General features: G+C 45.4%; 1 protein-coding gene across 1 annotated transcript in view; it reads left to right on the plus strand.

The window, feature by feature from the left end:
* Positions 1 to 12,496, plus strand: part of CHMP4C (charged multivesicular body protein 4C) — a 184,932-nt gene extending 172,436 nt beyond the window's left edge. Inside the window, exon 5 of the mRNA XM_069621277.1 lies at positions 9,785 to 12,496. Coding sequence (XP_069477378.1) covers positions 9,785 to 9,849 — 65 coding nt within the window. The 3' untranslated portion in view covers positions 9,850 to 12,496. The remainder of the gene's footprint in view (positions 1 to 9,784) is intronic.
* The last annotated feature ends 9,558 nt before the right edge of the window (positions 12,497 to 22,054 follow it).

Genomic DNA, 22,054 nt, shown 5'->3' on the forward strand with positions numbered 1-22,054 from the left:
CTCAAATGCCCGAACCCGCACTTCCCTGCACACTGCATACAACTGCCATCCTTTTTTTAACTCTTATCCAATTGATCCTGCCACATAATTTCTCCACGCACCATCACCTGTATTTCAGCCACACTCAATGGAACTTTCACATCTACATCCCCCCACAACGTGGCCCCATACGCAGCCCGATCCACCAACTCATTACCCAAGACCCCACAATGAGTTGGAACCCAAGCTAACTCCACCATGGTACCTCCAGAAACACACTCTTCTAATCGCTGTCTAATGAGCACAACTATATCCCTCCTATCACAATTCCCCTCCTTGATAGCCAACAACACACTCATCAAATCCACAAACACCACCACCCTAGTCAACTGTTTCCCTATAATACGAAGTACTGCCATATTAATAGCCATTAACTCCACCGTGCAGAAGTATACATCATCCGACAACCTAGCCACCCAAAACTCCTCATACGCATGAAAATAGCAAGCCATACCAACCCTGTTCCTCTCCGGATCCCTGGAACCATCCGTATATACTTGAGCGCCAACTTTCCCCTCCACATACTGTACCGCCAATCTCTTTATCACCCCTCTATCACCACCCTTCTTGGTCACCACCTTGGCCAGATCCAAACCGACAATTGGATCATGCTGCATCCAAATCAGTCCTACAACCCTATCCACATCTTCCACCATACACAACCCCCTCCACCCCCAATCATTTCACCAGCCTGTCCGCATGGAATCCAAAAGTCCCCCCTTTCCTCTCTCAACTCCCACTCTTGTAAGCATGCATTCAATTAACCTCCAGACACTTCTTCACAGGATGCCACTCACTGAGGAACTTACAACGCAGCCAATACCTAGCACTCGACTCCTCCCTTCTCAAATCCATTGGCAACATACCTGCCAACACTTGCACGGCCTCTGTGGGGGATAAACGAACCTTCCCAATTCTCATTGCCCTTGCCTGGACACCACCCAACACATTAAGCGGAGTCCTACTATAAATGCACTGCAGCTGAACTCCGAACTCCAACAAACTCCTGGCCAACCCCACATACAACATCCTCTGCCCTCCACCCCACTCCTGACCCGACACCGCCTTCAACAAATTAAGACGCTCTTTACACTTTGTCACCGTCTTTTCCACTTGCAACTTTTGTGACAGGCGCTGATCCAAGAGCACACCAAGATACTGGAATGCCGTCACCCGAACCAAGTCATCCCCGCTATACTTGAGATCCAAACTGACACCACTACGTCGTCTGTTGAACAACATACACACCGTTTTAGAGGAGGGCACCTTAAAGCCCCCATCCTGACACCACCTTTCCATTACCTCCAAAGCCTCTTGCAACTTTCCTTGATCACTCCTCCCACCTTACCCCTAACTCAAATCACTCCATCTGCATATAATCCCACCTGACAACCACACTCCCGAACTCTCTCTATAAGGCCATCCACCGCTACAAGAAACAAAATAGAGCTGATAACACTACCCTGGGGCGTCCCATTTTCCATCAAAAACTCTCGGGACAACACGTCCCCAACACGCACCCGAAACACCCTATTCATCAGAAAATCCTTATTCCCCTCAACACCTTTCTTTCGCAACACAAATAGCAACCTGTCACTCCACACCTTATCATACGCCTTCTCCATATCAACAAAGATTGCCCTCACCATTTCCCGACAGGACAATGCCTCCTCCACATCTGTTGCCAATGCCACAACTGCATCCATCACGGATCTAGATTTACGAAACTCATGCTGATACACTCAGTCGCTGTTCCGACTCCAGAAAGTGCACCAGGCGGCCACACACAATTTTTTCCATCACCTTGTATAACACTGATGTCAGAGCAATGGGTCGATAGGACCCGCACAAACCATCCGACTTCCCGAATATCAGAATCGGCAGGATAACGGCCCTCTTCCACCCACTAGGTAATGTGCGGTGATCCCACACAACATTAAACAGCCGCAACACCTCGAACAAGCAAACATCCGGCAAGTGCTGCAAATAAATATGCCGTACCCCATCCTCCCCCGGACTTGAATCCCGTCGGCCCCTTAGCACAGCCCGCAACTCACTCAAAGTGAAGGACCTGTCCATACTGGATGTCCATTTGTCTACAACATTCTGCGCACCCTGATTAACTGCCATGACCTCTGCCATTTTCCGTCTGGACACCAGAGAATAATTTTCCGTGCTGTGCACATCCGCCAAATATTTTCCCAATGCCTCTGCTTTATCACCATCATCCACCATGTCACACCCCGCATCTGCAATCCCGGAAATCCGAGTTCCGCCTCTCGCCTGCCCGGACATATGCCGAAACCTTGCCCACACCTTTGACAAACATGTATCACTAGAGAGAGAGTACTACACAAATTCCTCCAGTACATCTGCTTATGTCAGGCCTTTTCTTAAGGCCGGCTGGGTCGCATCGTTAGTGATGATGTGGGCACTAGCCCATCGAGATCCTGTGTCCCGGGCAGTCTGGAGCATGCTGGAGGCTCTGAAATGGCAGCAGCCATCTTTGCAGGGACCACAGTATATAATGCAGTAATGGGGGGTGGCAACAGGAGAACTTCTCAATGCAACCATGGTGCTGGTCCCAAGGTAGAATAAGGGACCGGCAGAGACAAATGAGCTGTTTGAAAGTTCATGATTCAGTTTGAAAGTTTTAAGGATAGTGTTTTATTTTTTTTTTTTGGGACATTGCGTTTCGGTTAGAAACCTGGCCAATCCTACAAGCAGGTTCCTTTCAATTGATTGAAAGTAACTAGGGATACAATTCTGCATGGACAGTAGGGGAGAGATATTTACAGGTCAATAACAGTAAATTAAGTTGTGATCGGGAGGATATGCAGATGGAATAAACGCTATAGGAAAAAGATATTTACTCGTACGTCCCGTCCCCTTTCCTCCATACTTGTGGGACATCTCTCCGTCTTGTGGGACGGGACCAGAGCACTTTGCAAAAAGCATCAACATTTTTTTCAAAAATGTGTCCCTCCTCTCTTTCCTGCGCGGGGCCCGGCACGCGGCCATAACCCCGCCCACCTTGGCTCCGCCCCGCGCATCGCTCATCAATCCTTTTCCCCGCTCGATCGGGGCCGGACGCTCTTGCATCCTCGGAAGATTTTCTTCCCTTTTCCCTCTCTGGCTCTCGCTAGCGTTCGTTTACTAGTCTGTCTATGTCTTTCAAATTAGACTTTCCAGATTGTTCGTGTCACTGGCGCTTCGCGAGGGTGGATCCCCATCCTCTTTGTTTAGAGTGTTTGGGTCCGGAACTTTGTTGGGACTCCTGTTTTTACTGTGACTCACTTTTGGTCCGGGCACTTCAACGTCGGTTGGAGCGGTGGGAGGAGGTGTTCCGACGAACTCCTCCTTTGCATTTTCAGGCGTTCATCGACAAGAAGAAAAAATGCCTGGTAAGTTCCTTACTTATCAGAGCACCCCGACCGGGGGATACCTTCCTGGGTTCCTCTCGGTCCGGGAGGGGCGTTGATCACTCTGTTACCGGGGTTCGCCTAATAATTCTACTGTAATTTTCTCCGAGGGTCTCCGTAAGGGGCCTGTGAACACCGGAGTATGCTCTGAGGCCCCTCCTGTGGGGGCTGTTTGTAGACCCAGTTCTACTGAGTCGTGGGGTACCAGAGTTCGCTCTGAGGCCACTCTGTCGGCTTCCCTCAAAAACAAAACCGGGGTGCACCCCGAGGCCTTGGCTGGGCTTGTAGTTACCGAACGGATATTCGAGGCCCGCGCAGAAAAGGCTTTTACTGGGCCTGGGTCCGAGGTCCCTCGTACAGAGGCTAAAGCTACCAACAGTTCTGAGAGGCTGGTCAAGGCTTTGTCGGTGAAAGCGCACCGTTACCGCTCTTGTGGTCACACCAGATCTGTTGAGGGGGCAAAGAAGCAAAGTTCTTCTTTTACTGGCAGTGCCAAGGTCCTTCCTTCGAAGGCTCAGTTGGCGATTGGTATGTCACAAATACATTCCAGGCCTCATAGTACCGGCTCGGCTGAGGTTCCTTATGTTAAGGTTAAGATTAAGACCACTGATCCATCAACGGGGACCCCTGCCTCACTTCCTCACGTGCCGCAGTTCCCCTCAGATGAGGACAAAATGGCACATGTTCCGCCAAGACCACAGCGGCCATTTTAAGTGCTACCCCTACAACTAAGCCATCGGCTTCTGGTGTAGGGCTCGGTCTCTTGGGTGAACCTAAGGTCCCTTGTGCGCATCCTTACCGGCCGGTTTATGATTGGAACGCCTGGATACCCCTTCCGCACAATGTTTCGTTGCCCGTGGGGGCGGCTTCTTTGATTTATGTGTATACGTCGGTGGAGGGGCCGGTGTGGCACCCTTCCCTGTTAAGTCCCTGGATTTGTCCACCTCATGAGAGGCCTCCTCCGGTCCCGAAACAATCTCCTGAAGATGCCTTTTTCGGTAAATTTCAAGCGCTTATGCGCACCGACCCCATGAGGGAATATTTCAAAGGGCTTTTCAAGGTTATATGACCACCGGCGCCTCTGGCTCCACCTGTTCCTCCGGTGGTTCCGCCGGCGCCTCCCTTGCCCGTGGTGCCCCCCCCGCTCTCCTGCCTTTGCCTCCATTGTCCCTCGTGGACAAGGCAGTGCCTGACGCGGCTCAGCAGGATCCTGACCTGTCAGATGACCCTCAAGGCGATCAGGACAACGAGGACCTTCCCCGCTCTATCAGAGCCTTTCATGACCGGTACTGGACATGAGTTTCTTAGATGTTCCGGTGCCCGAGGAACGCGTTGGAGGGCGTGCTTTCTGGGGCGTTCACCCGGTCTCCTTTGGAGCGTACCGGCCTGTTCCTGCAGAAGGACGTTCTGGCCGAGGTCCAAAGAGTCTGGGAAAAGCCACACTCGGGACTTTTTGTCAATAAAAAGATTGATTTGAGATACAGGCTGCATTCTTCGGAAGAGTTGGCCCTGTCGTCTTGTCCGCCTCCCTCCTCCACAGTGGTGGCTGCAGCCACCTTGCAGTCCAGGCCTGCAGCATCCTCTTCCACGACGGCTACTCGGGTTCTGGGAAAGGAGGACAAGCTCCTCGACTCCCTCGGGAGGAAAATCTTTGCCAACTCGGCCTTGCAGCTCAGGCAGGCCAACGCCGAATTGATATTGGCGGGAGCTAACATGCGGATGTGTAAAGGTCTGTCGGAGTTTGAGGAGCATATCCCGGTTGAGAAGCTGGAAGATTTCAAAGGAGGCCTTTCCGATGCCAGGGTCTTGGCCCAGGATCTCCTGGAGGCTGCGGCTCATCACGTAGACACCTCGGCTGGGGGCCTGATGCTTGGGGTTGATACCTCACGGCAGGCGTGGCTGCATGCCACTAAATTCTAAGGAAGTGCAAGACAAGGTGTTGGACCTTCCATTCAATGGTAAGGAGCTACTGATGTAGAGCTCACCAAATCCAAGGATAGCACTCAGACGGCTAAATCATTGTCTGTTCTGGTTAAAGCTCCTTTCAAATCCCAGAGACCGTTGTCGCAAAGTCGACCTTCCTCTGGGTTTAGGGGCTTCCTCGACCGCAAATCTCGCAGAGTGGATACTCCTGCGGGGAATAACCGCCGTAGACAACAGCGTATGCGTGATGTCTCACGCTCCTGAGCCTCCTCATCAGGTTCCGGTGGCACCGCCACCGATAAACGAGCTAAATGAGGGTTTCCTGCGCTCGCACGACACCCCAGTGGGAGGACGCATTGCGTCTCATTGGAAGGCGTGGCAGACCATCCCAGAAGACAGATGGGTCTTGTCAGTCGCTCGAGCGGGCTTCTGCTTAACTTTACCCCCTATCCCACCCCTCAACCCTCCTTTTCAGTTGTCGGGCTCACCCTCCCTCAAGGCCGAGGTTCAGAAACTTCTGGACCTCAGAGCTGTCGAACCCGGTCCCCTTGGGGAGCGAGGGGAGGGCTTCAACTCCCGGCTGTTTACGGTGCCCAAACCCAACCAGGCTGGCCTGCGCACCATCCTAGACCTTTCCCAGTTCAATCTTTTCCTACCCCAAGAGAAATTCAAGATGATCACGCCCGGTCAGATTCGCTCCTCTTTGCAGATGGGCGATTGGTTCAGCATGGTGGATCTTCAGGATGCGTACATGCATATCCTGATTTGGAATCCACACAGGAGATACCTCCGCTTCTCTTTGGGAGAGGAGCACTTCCAGTTTCGGGTGCTTCCTTTTGAGCTCGGCGCCGCGTGTCTTCACGAAGATGATGTCGGTGATTGCGGCCTATCTTCGTCTCCAGGGTATCCATGTGTATCCTTATTTGGACGACTGGCTCTTACGCAGCCCTGGTCTAGCAGCGGGCAACCTCCAGTCTCTCCTTCAGCTCCTGTTCCATCTTGGGCTGTCGGCGAACTGGCGGAAATCTTCCATGACGGTCTCACAGGACCTGATCTTCCTGGGTTTTCATTGGAACACGATCGACTGCAGAGTGTATCTGACCGGAGACAGAATGGTGGATCTGTTGGCCACGTGTCAGATGTTTGGGGAGTCGGAGAGCATGTCGGCCTTGTGGTTCCAGAGGCTTCTGGGCCTCATGGCCTCGTGTGTACTGGCTCTTCCTCTTGCTCATCTCAAAATGAGACGGACCCAGATGGCTCTTTGGGATTCATGGCGTCAGGCAGTGGATCCGGATGCCATGCGGATAATGATTCCATGAGAGTGGACCCGGATTGGTGGTCATCTCTCAGCAATCTGTCTGGGGGCGTGGGGTTTCAGGACCCGGTCCCCACGGTGACCATCACGACAGACTCCTCCCTCCTCGGGTGGGGTGCGACGTTAGATCTTCTTCAGGTCTCGGACCTCTGGTCGCCTCGGGACCAGCTCCTGCACATAAATCATTTGGAGCTTCTGGCGATCTTCCTAGCGCTCGGGGTGTTCAGACCGCTCATTGTCAACAAGGTGGTCCGCATAAGAACGGACAATGTGGTATCAATGTATTACATAAACAAGCAAGGGGGAGCAAAGTCCCCCCCCCCGTGGACCTGTCCATCCAGATTTGGGAGTGGGCCGTGCTTCATGGTGTCTGGCTGCTTGCAGTGCACATCCCGGGCCAGCTGAATGTCACAGCGGATGCCCTCAGCCGGCGGACAGTGGTCAGCTATGAGTGGGAGTTGAAGGCGGAGGTCCTCTCATGGATTTTCTCGCGTTGGGGCACACCGGAGATGGACCTCTTCGCTACGGCGGTAAACAAGAAGCTTCCTCAGTATGCCTCCAGAGGGGGGCTGGGAGCCTCTTCTCTGGGGGATGCTCTCGAGATTCCATGGCACAACATGAGAGCTTACGCCTTCCCACCTCTGCCTCTAGTTCATCAAGCAATTTGGAAGTTGAAGAACTCTGTGAACTGTTCCCTTCTACACTGTGGTGGCCAGCCAGGTTTTGGGTCTCAGAACTTCAACACCTGTCGGTGTATCCGCCGATCAGGTTACCAGTAACTCCCGATCGTCTTCACCAAGGGGAACAACGGATGTGGCACTCCTCCCCAAAATAGCTCAGCTTGGCGGCATGGTGTCTGAATTCAAGTCTTTAGAGCATCTGAGTTTGTCTGCTGGATAACATGCGCATTATCCAGGCAACCAGGAAACCCTCGACCAGATCTCAATACAGGAGTAAATGGCTGAGGTTCTGTCATTGTTGTTTGGAGAAGAAGTTGGATCCGAGGGTGGCCACGATTGACGCGGTGCTGTCCTTCGTGTCCTCCCTAGCAGAGTCAGGGGTTCAAGTTCTGTCATGCAGGACTTACCTCTCAGCGGTTTCCGCTTACCTTTCTACAGACCTGTGTTCTTATTCTCTAACCCAGTGGTGAAGAGGCATTTTGCTGGCTTGACACGCCTCTACCCTCCAGTTTGTAATCCGCACCCGCCATGGGACCTAAATGTAGTCCTGACGGCGCTGTGCCGTAAACCCTTTGAACCAATGGCTACGGTAGACCTCAAGTACTTGTCTTGGAAAGTGTCCTTTCTGGTCGCCGTTATGTCAGCGAGGAGAGTGAGTGAGTGAGTGAGCTCCAGGGATTGTCGGTGGAGCATCCTTTCTTGGTCTTTCACAAGGACAAGGTAGTCCTTCGGACAAACCCGGCTTTCCTACCGAAGGTAGTGACCGAATTCCATCTGAATCAGTCGATCTCCCTTCCGGTCTTTTTTCCGAACCCTGCCTCAGAGGATGAAAGAGTTCTACACTGTCTTGATGTTTGAAGAGCTCTTAAGTTCTACCTGGACAGGACTTCCGAGCTTAGGAGTTCTTCTCAACTTTTTGTGACCTACGGTAACCCGCAGGGCAAGCCGGCGTCTAAGGCAACTATTTCCAGGTGGTTTGCCGCCTGCATCACGGAGTCTTTCACCGTCCAAAGGCTGAAACCTCCTAAAGGTATCCATGCACACCTGGTGCGGGGCAAGGCAGCCGCGGTTGCTTTTCAGAAATATGTTCCCTGGGAGTCCATCGCTAGGGCAGCTACTTGGGCCTCCCCATCTGCTTTCTGGAAGCATTACTGGCTCGACATGAGCTCTAGAGCTGACGCTCAGTTTGGTCAGGCTGTGCTGAAGAACCTGTTTCAGTAAGGGGTATTTCCATCCACCCTTAGTTCCTGTAAGGAGTGCTTGGGAATCTCCCACAAGTATGGAGGAAAGGGGACGGGACGTAGGAGTATTACCAGGTTACTCACCGTAGTGACCACCTTACTCCTAGTCCATAATCCCCTTTCCTCCATACGCCCACCCGCCGTCCCCTCTAATAAGGTTCCTCTGTTATTGCTAATGGGTCTTTGACCCGGTGATAGAAAAGGACTGATGGGCGGAGGGACACGTTTTTTAAAAGAATTTGGATGCTTTTTACAAAGTGCTCCTGTCGCACAGGACGGAGAGATGTCCCTCAAGTATGGAGGAAAGGGGCCTATGGACTAGGAGTAAGGTGGTCACTATGGTGAGTAACCTGTTAAGTCTAGGCCATGCTTAATAGCTCAAGAAATACGAGAATTTACCTGATCCTGGCACTTTATATTTTTGTAAAGAGTGGAGAAGATGAAGATGAATTGGATCTCCATTCCAAACAATAACCTGTTTTTCTAGACATTAAGCACACCATTTTATTGCATCTAAGCGTTCTTTTAATGATTTATTAATTTAAATTGTTTTCTGCAACAGCAAAAAAGAACCTACGTTTCTTGGCGTTGTCATTTGGTAATTGGTGGAACACTATAGACTGGTGAATGGAGGCACTGGTAACTTGAAAGATTGGGCTCAGTATTGCAGAAGATGTACTTGGTTGCTTTTCTGTTGTAAAAGTGGGGGGAAATGTGACTGTGCACAGATATGGTTTTCCTATAGTGCATTGCCTACTACGTAAGCAGTTTAAGAGCATGTGCTGGGCTAAACGTCACATTCTCCACTGTGGTTCAAAGTGAGGTTGCATACTGATATATCTGTAGAACTTCATTGCATTGTTTCCGTATGTCCTGAAACGTGTGTACATCTTGGTAATTTTGGCATCCATTTCCTTCTTCCTACCCCACCCACTTTCCTTGGATGCATTACAGATATTTTTCAGAACACATCCACTCGTGCTCACGTTGCCAGAATTTGCCTCTGATTCTCTATCCAGTCAATGCTGCAGATTCAGTGTTGGCAGCGCCTCAATGGCTTTCTCAAGCCAATTGAAGAGTTTCATGTGCTTCCACTTATACATTGTTATTGCAACCATTTCACAGTGTTATTTGTTAACGGTTCTTTTGTTTTTTTTTTTACAGCTACTTCGAGGAGGAGAGCGGATGACGAGGATGATCTGAAGAACTTGGCAGCATGGGCGTCTTAATCCTGGATAAAAATTGCGTTATCGTGAACTGCATTGTAGAAACTTTTTGTGAAGTTTATGCACCGTCTTAAACACATGGTTAGGTTTCAGAGATTCCGTTTGCTTGTCTTTCTGCAAGAGCTGTGCAAACGCAGCATGTTAAATCTCATGGTCGTCAACATCTAGGAGTTTAAGGCATCTTCAGTAACCTTGCATTTCTTTACTTCTGCAAACAAAACTTTAAAAAGCCATCTTGAATTCCTTGCGGTTGCAACAAATGTTTTACCATGATAAACCATCCATGAGTAACCCCATTCTTAAATCAAACTTTCTGCTTTATATTTCCGGGTGTTCCAAGTGAAACCGCACCTTTCTTTGCCAGTATTTGGGCCCAATTTACCTCAAACTCGAAACCCCTTCAGACATAACTGCAGTAGAGAATCTGGCCATTCTGACAACATTTCCTTCAGCTTAAATGTTACGCATAGTGCACACTGCGCTAAATTGGGAAGTGTTTTCCTGCCCACAATTTGCTCTTTTAACAAATGTGCCTTTGGTACCCATAACCTATAGAGAATATCGTACATAAGGACCATTCATTTATAAAAGCTAAGATGTTCTTCCAAATGCATGCTTCACCAACAAATGTGTCAGAAGCCAGCTTCAAAGACCTGTTGAGCTCAAAGGATCACAAGAACATCCTCTTTGCCTGGATGAAGGAGCCTCTGGCACTCACAGAAAACGGAATGCAATTTGGACATGCTTAACAATACATGATGTGGGAAATTCACTGTTACTAGCCATGGAACATTACTAGACCAAGGTTTGTTTTCTGCTGGGAGACAGTTTTCTCTGGATAATCAAAACTAATATAATGTATGATTGTATTGTCGTACATTGTTCCTAAGTTTTCTTTGGTTCAGTCACAAAATGTAATATTTAAGGGAGTAATGCTAATAGTTGTTCCAATTCATGATTTGTGAATGCATATTTTAACGTACAGTCTCTTGAAAGGTGTAAATGATCAAATTTGGCATAGATTCTGTTCACTGAACGGTTGTCTAAAACGTTTTTTTATTGTTAAAGTACAAAGTTGGGATCTTCTCCATTGAACGTTCCATTTGCATGGGCATTTCAAAATTGTAGGCAATTTAATCTTCTAGTAATTCCGTTTTCAGAAGGGCACAGTACTCGCTCTTCATCCTTTTACTTGTTCAACTGTTCAAACACTTGTGGCTGCTCATACCAAATGTGAGGTAACTCTCAATTCCACAATTGGCTTCCGTCAGGCTTTTGTTTCATCTTTTCTTTAAAGGTTCAATGGTGCACTATCCTATATCATGAAACCCTGAATTCAGACCATGCTGTAATAGTCTGGAGTGGTCAATAACATGGGGCTAGAACCACAAGAAATAACTAGAAGGGCTGTATGCTTTTAAAGTTGTGAATAGATATTTATTTTAAAATGCACACCATTGCAGCAAGCAGAACTGAAACAAATTACAGCAAATCGTGTCCGTTTTTCCAATGTGCGCCTATGACCCTTGGGGACCAGAAGTCCCTACCGGACTTGTAATATCAGGTTTGCAGCATTTCTGAATACGAGTGAAAACCAAACGTGTTTTTTCCAATTACATACTTTGAGTGCAAGGGAGTTCAGACTTCTTCCTGTGTGACCTAATCTCTGAGGAAAGCGTCAACTGTTTATTGGTCAACTTCAACATGTCCTGCTATAACCGGCTTTTGATTTGGGAGTGTATTAATTAATGGGTATTTATTTGACAAGGCTTAATTGCCAGTGCTCATTTTAGCTAAATTCTGATCAGTCATGTTTCTCATTTCTGTTAATATTTGCGTATATTCGGTGCTCTGAAATTCAAGATAAAAGTAATCTTGTCTCCAGTTGAGTGCCTGTGCTTCACCCAACCTTGTTGTTCTTCCTGTTTATTGTATGTACAAAGTGGGCCACATAAAACAGAATTGAATTATGGGAAAAGTGATGCAATGCTTTGTTGACATTGGGTAATGTATATGTTGCTTGCAGATCTTTTTATTGGCTTAGGAAATCGTCATCCAAAATGTTTTACTCAAATAGTTTTTGATGTCCCCATCAAGAGGCCGAACAGGTTCGTTGTATCTGGATTGCTTGTTGTAGAGGATGGCATGACTAGGCCACTTTGTGAAATCTGTGCCCTTCATAGAGAGAGCTTTGGGAACAAGTGTACTCTGGTTGTTCATCCAACCAACATATCTGTGCCAGTCACTTTAATAGGTCATACAAATATGAATAACTACATCTTTGTATGGATTTGAGTTTCACCATACACTACGTATTTTTCCCCTACTGTTAGTTCATGGGAAACACATTGCATATGTTGAATGATTGTTTTGCGTTTCTGGGCTTGATATTTGATGATTTACTTTAAAGGCTTTACCAATTGGTTATGTGAAGGTTTTCCTGAGATTTTAGTAGTTTACAGAAGTTGTAAATGTCCCATTTGCTTATGGTATAGCCTTTATTTAATCATGCAGGGTGCTCCCCCCCTTTTAAAAATAAAATTCTAGTCCAAGTACTAAAATGGTGTTTTTGGGAAACAAAATACAACCGAGATCGAAAATTCTGTATGGCCAGTGATTGGAATTAAACATGAACATGATTTTTTAACAATGTAATTTGTCAGAGTGCTTTGTTTGTGTATGTTAATGATTCCAATCGGGCGTCACACACTGGACCAGGACACTTGGTCTTTGCCTCGGATGTGGTGCTCAATAGGAATGCTTTTTATTTAATTTCAACAAATTCAAATTGAGCCGGTACCTCACCCGTCTCGCACCCCCTTTTTACAAATGCCCCGGGTCACAATGGACCATGAACCAGGCCGGTAGGTGAAAATACAGTATTTATTTTTAAAATTCACAAATGTTGCTATTGGGCAGCAATCACCAATGGGGTGATAATGACAACGAAACTGAAGCAATGCATTTAGTTGACCTTCTAGTATAACCTATCCAAAGCACAAATTGAATAGGAGGGCTTTCTGAATTAGGATAGATAGCACCGAAGTTAAGGTTTTCCCTCTGCAATGTTCCCTCAACCCACAAAAAATCAGATTCTGAGTGGATAGAAAGAGGCAGCAGGTATTCAGGGATAAGAGCCAGCAATCCATCAAAATCCAACCTTCCCTCACAAAATAAGATTTTGCAAAGGCCTAAATTGACACTCGGATTTTGACAAATAATTAATTGTATGTGTGCTTAAATAAGGCTATACTTATGTTTTATCACAGTATTAGGGATGTCGTATCACTAACAACCACCAGGCAAAGTATCACAAAAGCATACAGTTCACAAAACAGATTGAAATTGAAAACCCAGTGCAGCCGAATTCACACATGGAAAAGTTGCATTTTCTCTAGTTTGCAGTTTTAAATGGCAAAACTTTTTTTTTTGTTCAATTAAAACTGGTGAAAAACACTGAATCGGAATGTGGGTTTTGGGCAGGGTGATAGATGTACCGCACAGGGACAATGCAGAAGTGAAAAGAGGGCTATAGATGAAGAATTGATAGAGATTTGGAAGATAGACTAAGGTTCGTTTTTAGGAAAATAAAGTAGTTCAAAAGAGAAAATCTGTTTTAAAAATGAAAGGCAAAGTTTACTTCAACTAATTTATCTAGACTATATTGTTAAAGAAACCCACAGTACGTTCAAAGATTAATTCGCAACGTCAACTATTTTCACGCCGGGTTCTGATCTATGTGGGAATTAATTTGGATTACTCCAAATATTACTAATGAGTTACAAGATGAGGTGAATGAAAGCATTGTGCTAACGCTAGGAAACAAGAACAGGGTGCACAGAAAATTAAAACAGTCTATACAAGTTATCAGGGTATGGATTGGGTTGCTTAGAGAGTGGCACAAAGACAAAAGTCAAGATGGGGCAGACTATGTGTTTATAGGATGGGGGATACTCGCAGTCCGCTCTTAAATTTGGGATTAGGAACAGTCAACCAGGTTCTGGACTCCAGGGCTCGGGTCACCAGGTAGCGGCAGACTCTCCTAGCAGAACAGGTGGGCCTGTCTGGTCCCTGGATAATCGGGACAGCTGGATGGCAGGGTTGCAGCGGGCATGCAGTTAGAGGGCAAACAGCCAGGCTGGTCTCAGGATGCTTCCCAAAAGAATACCACAGATTTTCCCTTTGGTAATTGGGCTTTTTAGTGGGATTTCTGGATTGAGGCCTTGCTGGGATGGTCAGCAATGCTTTGGCCTTGCTGGGATCTGGAATCGGCTATGCTTTGGCCCTGCAGTGGGATCTGGAATCTGGCAAGATGAATGTAGAAGATCAGGAACGCAGGCGCAGGAAATTCAGGAAAGAGTGTGTGTCCAGAGTTCTGTCAGCCACCCTTTTTATAGAGCATGGTGACATCATAGAATTATATGGTAGGGCAGGCTTAGCCAAGCACGCCTATACACAACTGGATTGGTCAGGGGTGATAGTTACCGCCTTCCTCTCAGCTGGTTGGGGTTCAAGGGCATGTCAGATTTATCAGGTGAGTTTTACAATGTCCAGAACCTCCCACAGTTACTTTAGCTAAAATCCAGTTTTGCCATAATTGGCACATTTGTACAGTTGGGGCATCTTAACAAATTACATAAGCGGTTTACATATTTTATGCAGAACATGCCAGTCCAACTAATAATTTTTAGTTTGGAATATTCGGCCTAAAATTCTATAACTTTATACATGTGTATGGATTATCATTGGGCATATCAGTATTGATTTTCACATTGGCATCAGGTACACTTTCTGTGGAATACCCAATTCTCTGCCATTTCTGTTCCAAAAGTGGCAGTGAAGGCTACAACGTATTAAATTAAAACCCACAAAATTATATTAAAACTATCTTTTACATTCCTGCAAATTTCTGTTGCAAAAATAACCCTCTTAAAAGTTTCTTAATAAATCAGTCTTTTGAAACAAATGAGCATCCTTTGTCCTTCACTGGAACCTTTTTTTTCTCTTCAGCCCAGTGTGGGGATGGGGTTTCCCAGTCTGATTGAAGGTTTTTTGGCCCCCCTCCACTTCACAGGCTGGTGTCCCAGAAGTTCCATTGTAAGAGGACTCGGCCCAGACAGGTCTCTCAAGGTAGCAATTAGCACTTGTGTGTTCTAGCATCTTCTGTGAGGGGCCTTCTGTTGCTGGCAACCCCCAAACAGAAACCTGTTTGGGGCTGATTTCCCCCATGTAGCCAATGCAATTTTAATTCCATATTTTATTTATTTTTGTTATAAATCAGAATAAAGCCTGTTGAATAAGATCTACCAAGGGTGGGGCCTTATCCAACATACACTTTTATACAAGTATTTTTCTTTATTTGCAAAAGTACATTTAAACATGTGATGATGGCTGACATTTTCTTTGCAAATTCGGCAATTTGTTTCAACACAGATGCACTGAAATTGACATAGGCCCATAGAGCCAGGGCCTCTTTGACCCATTGATCTTTGATATTTTGTAGCCCCAAAAGTAAGGCATTTCCTGTGCAGCTGAAGTTAAACTTCTTTTGATATCTTCAGAGCTGAACAGCCTGTCATTCCGGGATACTGCTCTTGTCTGCTGGAGCAAAATGTAAATGTGAATGGGCATTGCAGGGTCTCATTAATAAAAGTAGTGTGATGAGAAACAGAGGAAAAAGAGCATCAGCGCGGCATAATTTTTAAATGTGAATATTTCCCTTTTTCAAATGGGATCATTTGGGCTTGCAACAAATCAGTGCTGCTTTTTCACTCTTCTTTTGTACCTGTAAGATCACACTGGCAGTCTTTCTCAGTGTGTCCCCTTGTTCCATCCTGCCCAATATGTGCTTGGCAAGATGGTGCAGCCATCTTTTTTGTAGTTGCAGAACGCAGTTTTGCTGTGAGGCAGTGGTGCTCACAGGAGCCAGCGCAGCCATTTTGTTGCTTCTGCTGAAGTGCAGCTTGGTTATGGAAGGCAGTACAGCTGAGTGGGTAAATATATCCCACAAATTCTCCCCTACCCCCTGACTCTTCTGAGATTCCTTGTCGAGGGAGAGTAGGGCAAAGTGGGTTTCATTGGTAGGGCAAAACAGGGTTCATCAGGTGGAGTCCTGCCGTCTTCAGGGAGCGGTACTCCACGATCCTCCTGTTGTCTCTCGTTGTAGGGTGAAGCGACATCCGCATCTTCCCCTTAGATCTTTCTTTGTGTTGTGGAGCTACATCCCAGCTTTTCCTTTGTTCTTTCCTTTTCTGGTCCCCGGGGAGGAGGTCCTTGGTGATGAATGGGCGGAACCAGTACAACTCTATTACATAAATCGGAACCGGTTACTACATTTTCCCACTGACTGCCCTCCAAGAAGGTTGACAGCAGTGGGACACACATACATTCAATAATGACAGTATTTAGACAATAAAGGTAATTGATCACTCACAAGACCCAGATAACTATGGATTTGGCTTGAATTTTGGGGAATCCCTCTCATCAGAACAATGAAGAAAAATACTCCCTGTTAAATAGTTATACCTCTAAACCTATCGGTTCCCTTCTGGTTCTTCTTTGTCTGGTTCTCATTCTCCAGATGTCTCCTATTTGCTTGAAAGTGTGCCAAGGGTGACCACTTTTTAACTGATTAATATGGACCCATTTCTAGTCTGTCAGGTCTCCTTTGGGGATGCAAATTCTGTAGGCGACAGGTGAAATTTTATCTACAATTTCAAAAGGTTTCCTTTGGAAATTGTACAAGTAGACCCTGTCTCCTACTTGGTATTTCTTTTTGGTAGTTTTTAAGTCGTACACTCAAGTACTGTCGGCTGTTATCTACGCTGCATCTACGCCTTTTCTACATTGGACCAACTGCATTACCCTAACTGGGTATTGGACTCTGGACTTCACTGTGAACTTAAATACTACTATAACTACGTTTATACAATGCTAATTTCCTTTTCTTTGTACTCCTTCTCTTCTAGCCACGCCCCTTCTTTGTCGTGCCTTTTTATACACGACTTCGCGTGAATCAGCGCGCACGCACCACAGCAAGTACACTCAAGTACTGTCGGCTGTCTGCTGTGCCGCGGTGCAGCTGTGTGGCTGCGTCACTCTGCGTTGCCTCTGAGCTTTCCAGTGCTCTCCTTCCCCAGAGGTAAACTCCCTCTAACGCCTCTCCACCTTTCTGTCTCTGCTGAGACTTGGCATTTGCCATGTGGCGACTTCATTTGCTCTCTTCCTCTTTAGTTCTCCTGTCTCTGTGCTGCCCCTAAACTGTGTTCTTTATGATCCCTTACATAAACTAAACACTTTCTGCTACTTTGTGATCCTGCTCAGTCCCTAACACCAAATCCGCTTGCTCGGAACCAAAGTTTGTATCGAAGTACTTTAAATACTCTTTCACGGAGCAATCATAGAAGCAACACGAGTGGAGCCCCTGAGCAGCGGTTACTCTCTTCCATCGCTTTGCTGCCATGCCGCCTCTGTTGAGCGTTGGCGTTTATGTGGGTGGCGACTTAATCGCCCTGTTCCTTGAGTCAACTATCTCCACCGCTTCCCTGCTCTTCTGTCCTTCTTGTGACATACCCCTGCTGTACAGTGATTCTATTGCTCTGTTTCTTACTTTCCTCCTTTTCCAACTCCCATGCAGACTTGTTTTCATTTTCTCTTCGTTTTCCGCTGCGGCCCAGTAGCTCTCTCCTTTCTGTTGCTTCTTTCCTGTTGGAGGGCCGTGGCTTTTTGCTGTCACCAAGCAATATGATGTCCATGGTTTCCTATTCAATTTAATTAGTCCCTAGCGCCTTGTACTACTGCTCTGCTGCTAATATAAATTCTGATGATCCAGAATCAGATAATTTACTAAAATTGCCATCGACTGAGCAAGCAATCAACAAGCACTAAAAATGCAACTCTCTATGAGGGAGAATCTGTAACCTGACTGAAACGACCCTTAAGTGATCTAAGCCCATTTCAACCACTTCTAATAATTTACTTTAAAAAATGTTCAGATGAACCTCAGGTATGCCGCTTCCACCTCTCTGTTATGCTCCTCGATTTCCTGTCCATATACGCCCTGGACTTCATCTCTCAGCAATTGCTAGCAGCGCGGACGTCCCGGGACAATTATCCACGATTACTGCTTCAACCTTAACTCGTCCCCTTTCGTCCAAATTTCAGGTAACCTCAGACTCAAATAACACTCTTCTGAACAAAATTGGGAAGCAAACTTCCTTGGTTTGTCTGACAAAACCATACAGGAGTGTTATGAAAACCATCCTTCCCCCTTTGATGAACATGCTTTTTCTACCCCTTGCTTCATTCCCGAGACCCATTTTAACTTTGCTCATGAAGCAACCTCTTCACCACAATCAATCTTATACTCTGAGGTGCTAAATGGAATGAATAAAGGGTCTCTAAACCGCGCCTTCCACTCTGTGGAAGTGGTGGGGGGAAAACGAGGAAAAAAAATGAAACTGTTATTCTCCTTCCTCCTTCTCCACTTGCTCAATCAACTGAAAATATGACAAAAGTGGTCTGTATGCCCCCCTCTGAAATGCCTAAAAAGGTTGCAATCAACAAACTTCCTGAATCCAGGCTTTCTAATTCTCCAGACCTATTTCCTAGGACTACCGGACTCTGTGATATCAGATAATTCAGAAGTCCCCTCCTTTGCCAAACCTACTCCTCGCCCCTCTTTTGGCTTCTCTTCAGTCCCTAATTTAGCCTTGGAATCAGCCCTTACTGCCATAAATACTTCGATCTTTACACTTACTAAGCTTTTTGAACTACTTGACTCACGTGCTAGCTCTCGGGCCTTAACATTAATTCATATCATTAGCAAAATTGATTGGCTTGCATTAAACCTCTCGCCATCACAGAAACCTGAAGGGAATGCAAATGTTCTCCTTACTCCTGCCGTGAGTGACGTCACATCTGAAGGTCCGTACCCTGAAAATGAGAAACATCTGACCAGATTGGTTCACAATCCTCCGGTCATCCCCTCTGAATCTGAGGAAGCTATTTGTCCCGAATATGATTCAAATCCTCCACCTGAGGAAGCAATGTGTGCCGAATCTCATCCAAATTTTATATCTCCTACTGAGAAAATTCCTGTATGAGATTTTTAATCGCCCCTCTCAGAACAAAAGGCGAAAGCACAAAAGAAATAACAAGACTAAAACCCTTCAAGTCTCAAACGATGCATCCGAACCTTCGTCTGAAAATCCTCAAATAAAAAAAAAGAATCAAATTCTAACAAAAAAAAAAAACGTTTGTAGCTAATGTCACCCTTCCATCTCAACATGAACCCCCTTCTGCTCCGACCCATGCGGTGAATGCTGAAGACGTTCTATCGAAAGATCTCATCCCGGGTCCGGGCCTTAATTCGTCTGGTGTGCCGCCACTCAAAGGTAAGGATGGTGATTCTATAATACCATGTATAAAGCCTGTTCTATCAATAAGTGCAGCTGAAGTTCCAATCACCGATTTGTCCAATGAAGAACTCATGAACTTATCTGTCTACTCAAACAATGACATCTCCATTTTAGAAACTGTCCATTAAAGTTTGCACCACAACCAAGCACGCCCACCATCACGGAATCCAACTTTGTGTCGTTTTAGACCACGACACAAATCCGTTTACTACCTTGAAGCAAAAGAGAAAAAAAATTGTAAAAAGAGCTCCCTTCTCTAAAGATTCTCCACAAAGATCTCAAGGCCTAACTGAGACGGATAAATCTAGCCGTGTAATCCCTCCTGAAAATCTAAACACTGAAGACTCCTCTAACTTAACAATTGTTGAGGATATACCTGCTACTATTTGCCCCGACAAAGAAACCAAACATGAGGAGGAGTGGTTATCAAGAGTCGTTTCAAACGAAATTTTGAGGCTCACCCTGATTGATGGACTCTATTCGGATTCAAATCATCGGATATTCAGTGTCTCCAGCCCATCAAGACATTGTTGAAATCCAAATACCGTCTCTAATTGTTAAAAATTATGTATGGGATCAAAGACGGCTACTTTTCCAAAAAGGTCTCCTACTTGAACCCATACCTATTCCGATCTCCAATTCGGACCTTCATCAAATGCATGAACCTAAAAACAATTCCAGGCACAGCCTGTCTTAAATCCATTGTGCAGCAACTGTAATACAAACTCAAAAAATCTACCTCCACCCCAACAATCAAAATGGGCGTGGTTATCTGATGCCTTGAAATTGAGAATTGTTAGCCACGCAATACACCGCAACGTCGGTGCACTATGATTTCTTGGAACACCCATGGCTTCTCGCACTTAATCAATTCTAAATCACAAACACTCAATAAATATGATGTAGTCTTATTACAAGAGACGTGGATGACTCTGACACCTGTCTGGCTTGAGCACCAACTGTTAGCAATCACTGCATCTAAACCAGCTAAGGGCAGACCAGCAGCGGGTCTTCTTGTAGCAGTGAGAATCGACTCACAGCTATCTATTACTTTGTGGAAGAGTCCAGATCCTGGAATCCAACCAGTACTAATTACAACCTTTAATCAGGATCGTCCTTTCTTTCCAAAGACGGTAATTATAACTATATACTGGAACCCAGCCTCTATGACCTCTACCAAATTTTCTGATAACATCGAGTCAATACTTGATCAGACCCTTCTTGAGCCAGATATTGCCAACGTAATAATTGCTGGCGATTTCAATATGAAGCTATTAAACTTCACTGACCAGCAATCCAATTCGAGATCAGGAATCTGGTTATCACTAATGAAAATTAGAAATTTTTAAATGATAAATGGCACTTTCCGTAATGATATACCTCCAAGACCAACTTGGACTAGAGGTAATTCGCAGTCCACTCTTGACTATGTCTTTATTTCTTATGATTCAACCAAAATAATATCAAACTTTCAAATCATTCCAACCACAACGAGTGATCATCACATTGTAGAACTATCATGGAGACCTCATAGCAAACAAAACTTAGAGTATTACAAAGTATCACTCCAAACAAATAATGTGAATACACGCATTCAGTGGACCTCCTTTTGTATCAACTATCTACAACAACTCTTATATGAAAACCAAGATGCTGTAGATAAAATCTACTATAACGACTCAATCCAACTTATTATTCAATCAACGACACAACATAGGAAACCAAGTTTCGCTCACAAACATAGATGGAATCTGGACATAGCCGATCTCAGAAGAAAATTAAGGTGTGACATAAGACTGTTACCTCTACATAACAATCAGAACCTTAAACAAACAGAACAAATACAGGAACCAAATTAAGCAAATAACAGCAACAATAAAACAAAATAATGCTAAAACAATGCTAAAGGCCCTCCTGTCTAAAAAGTCAGGAGAAATATGGAAAGTAATAAATAGAACTGAACCAACAGCTCAAAAATCCATGATCCTAAATGGCATTGATCAGACGACATGGATGAAATATTATGAGAAACTCTTGCTCAAATCGGAGGAGGACTTTGTTACCAAGAAATCCGCTAGCTCGGATATCAAAGGCCTGTATTTCGATATTCTTGATATAATTATAATAATTAAGAAACTAAACTCGCGAGCTCCCGGTGCTGACATAACTAACGCAATCCTAAAAGAAAACCCGGAAGCCTGGGCTGATGTCTTGCATTTTATTTTTAAAAATATTCTAAGCGAAAATAAATCCCCCCCATCATGGCAGGAAGCAATTATAATTCCGGTCTTTAAATCAGGCGACCAGATTAGACCCAATGAACTATCGCCCAATTGCTCTTTTAGATGTGCCGGGAAAAATCCTAGCAAGACTTGTGGTTAGAGACTTTACAAAATGGCTTTATGAGTGGGATTTAATGGATCCATATCAATCTGGTTTTGTTCCAGGCATTGGCACTTCCTTAAATCTATTTATTATCCCTGCACTTAAATCACAAGTTATTCAAAAGAAACAACCAATATATCTTGCTTTAGTGGACTTTAAACAAGCATTTGACTCTATTTCTCGGCCCCTGCTATGGGAAAAACTTTGAAATGCTAAATGACCCCCCCCCCCTATATGTTTTATCTGATTTGAGTTTTTTACTCTAATACGAGCATAAAAGTCTAACTCGCAACCAACGGACTTTTGTCAAATTCAATAAGAACAAACGCTGGGCTGAAACAGGGCTGCCCATTCGCCTCAATCCTTTTTAACTTTTATATCTATGATTTTTTTTTTTTTTATTA

This window comes from Ambystoma mexicanum, chromosome 5q (assembly GCF_040938575.1).
Source record: "Ambystoma mexicanum isolate Mex_15411 chromosome 5q, UKY_AmexF1_1, whole genome shotgun sequence".
NCBI lineage: Eukaryota > Metazoa > Chordata > Amphibia > Caudata > Ambystomatidae > Ambystoma > Ambystoma mexicanum.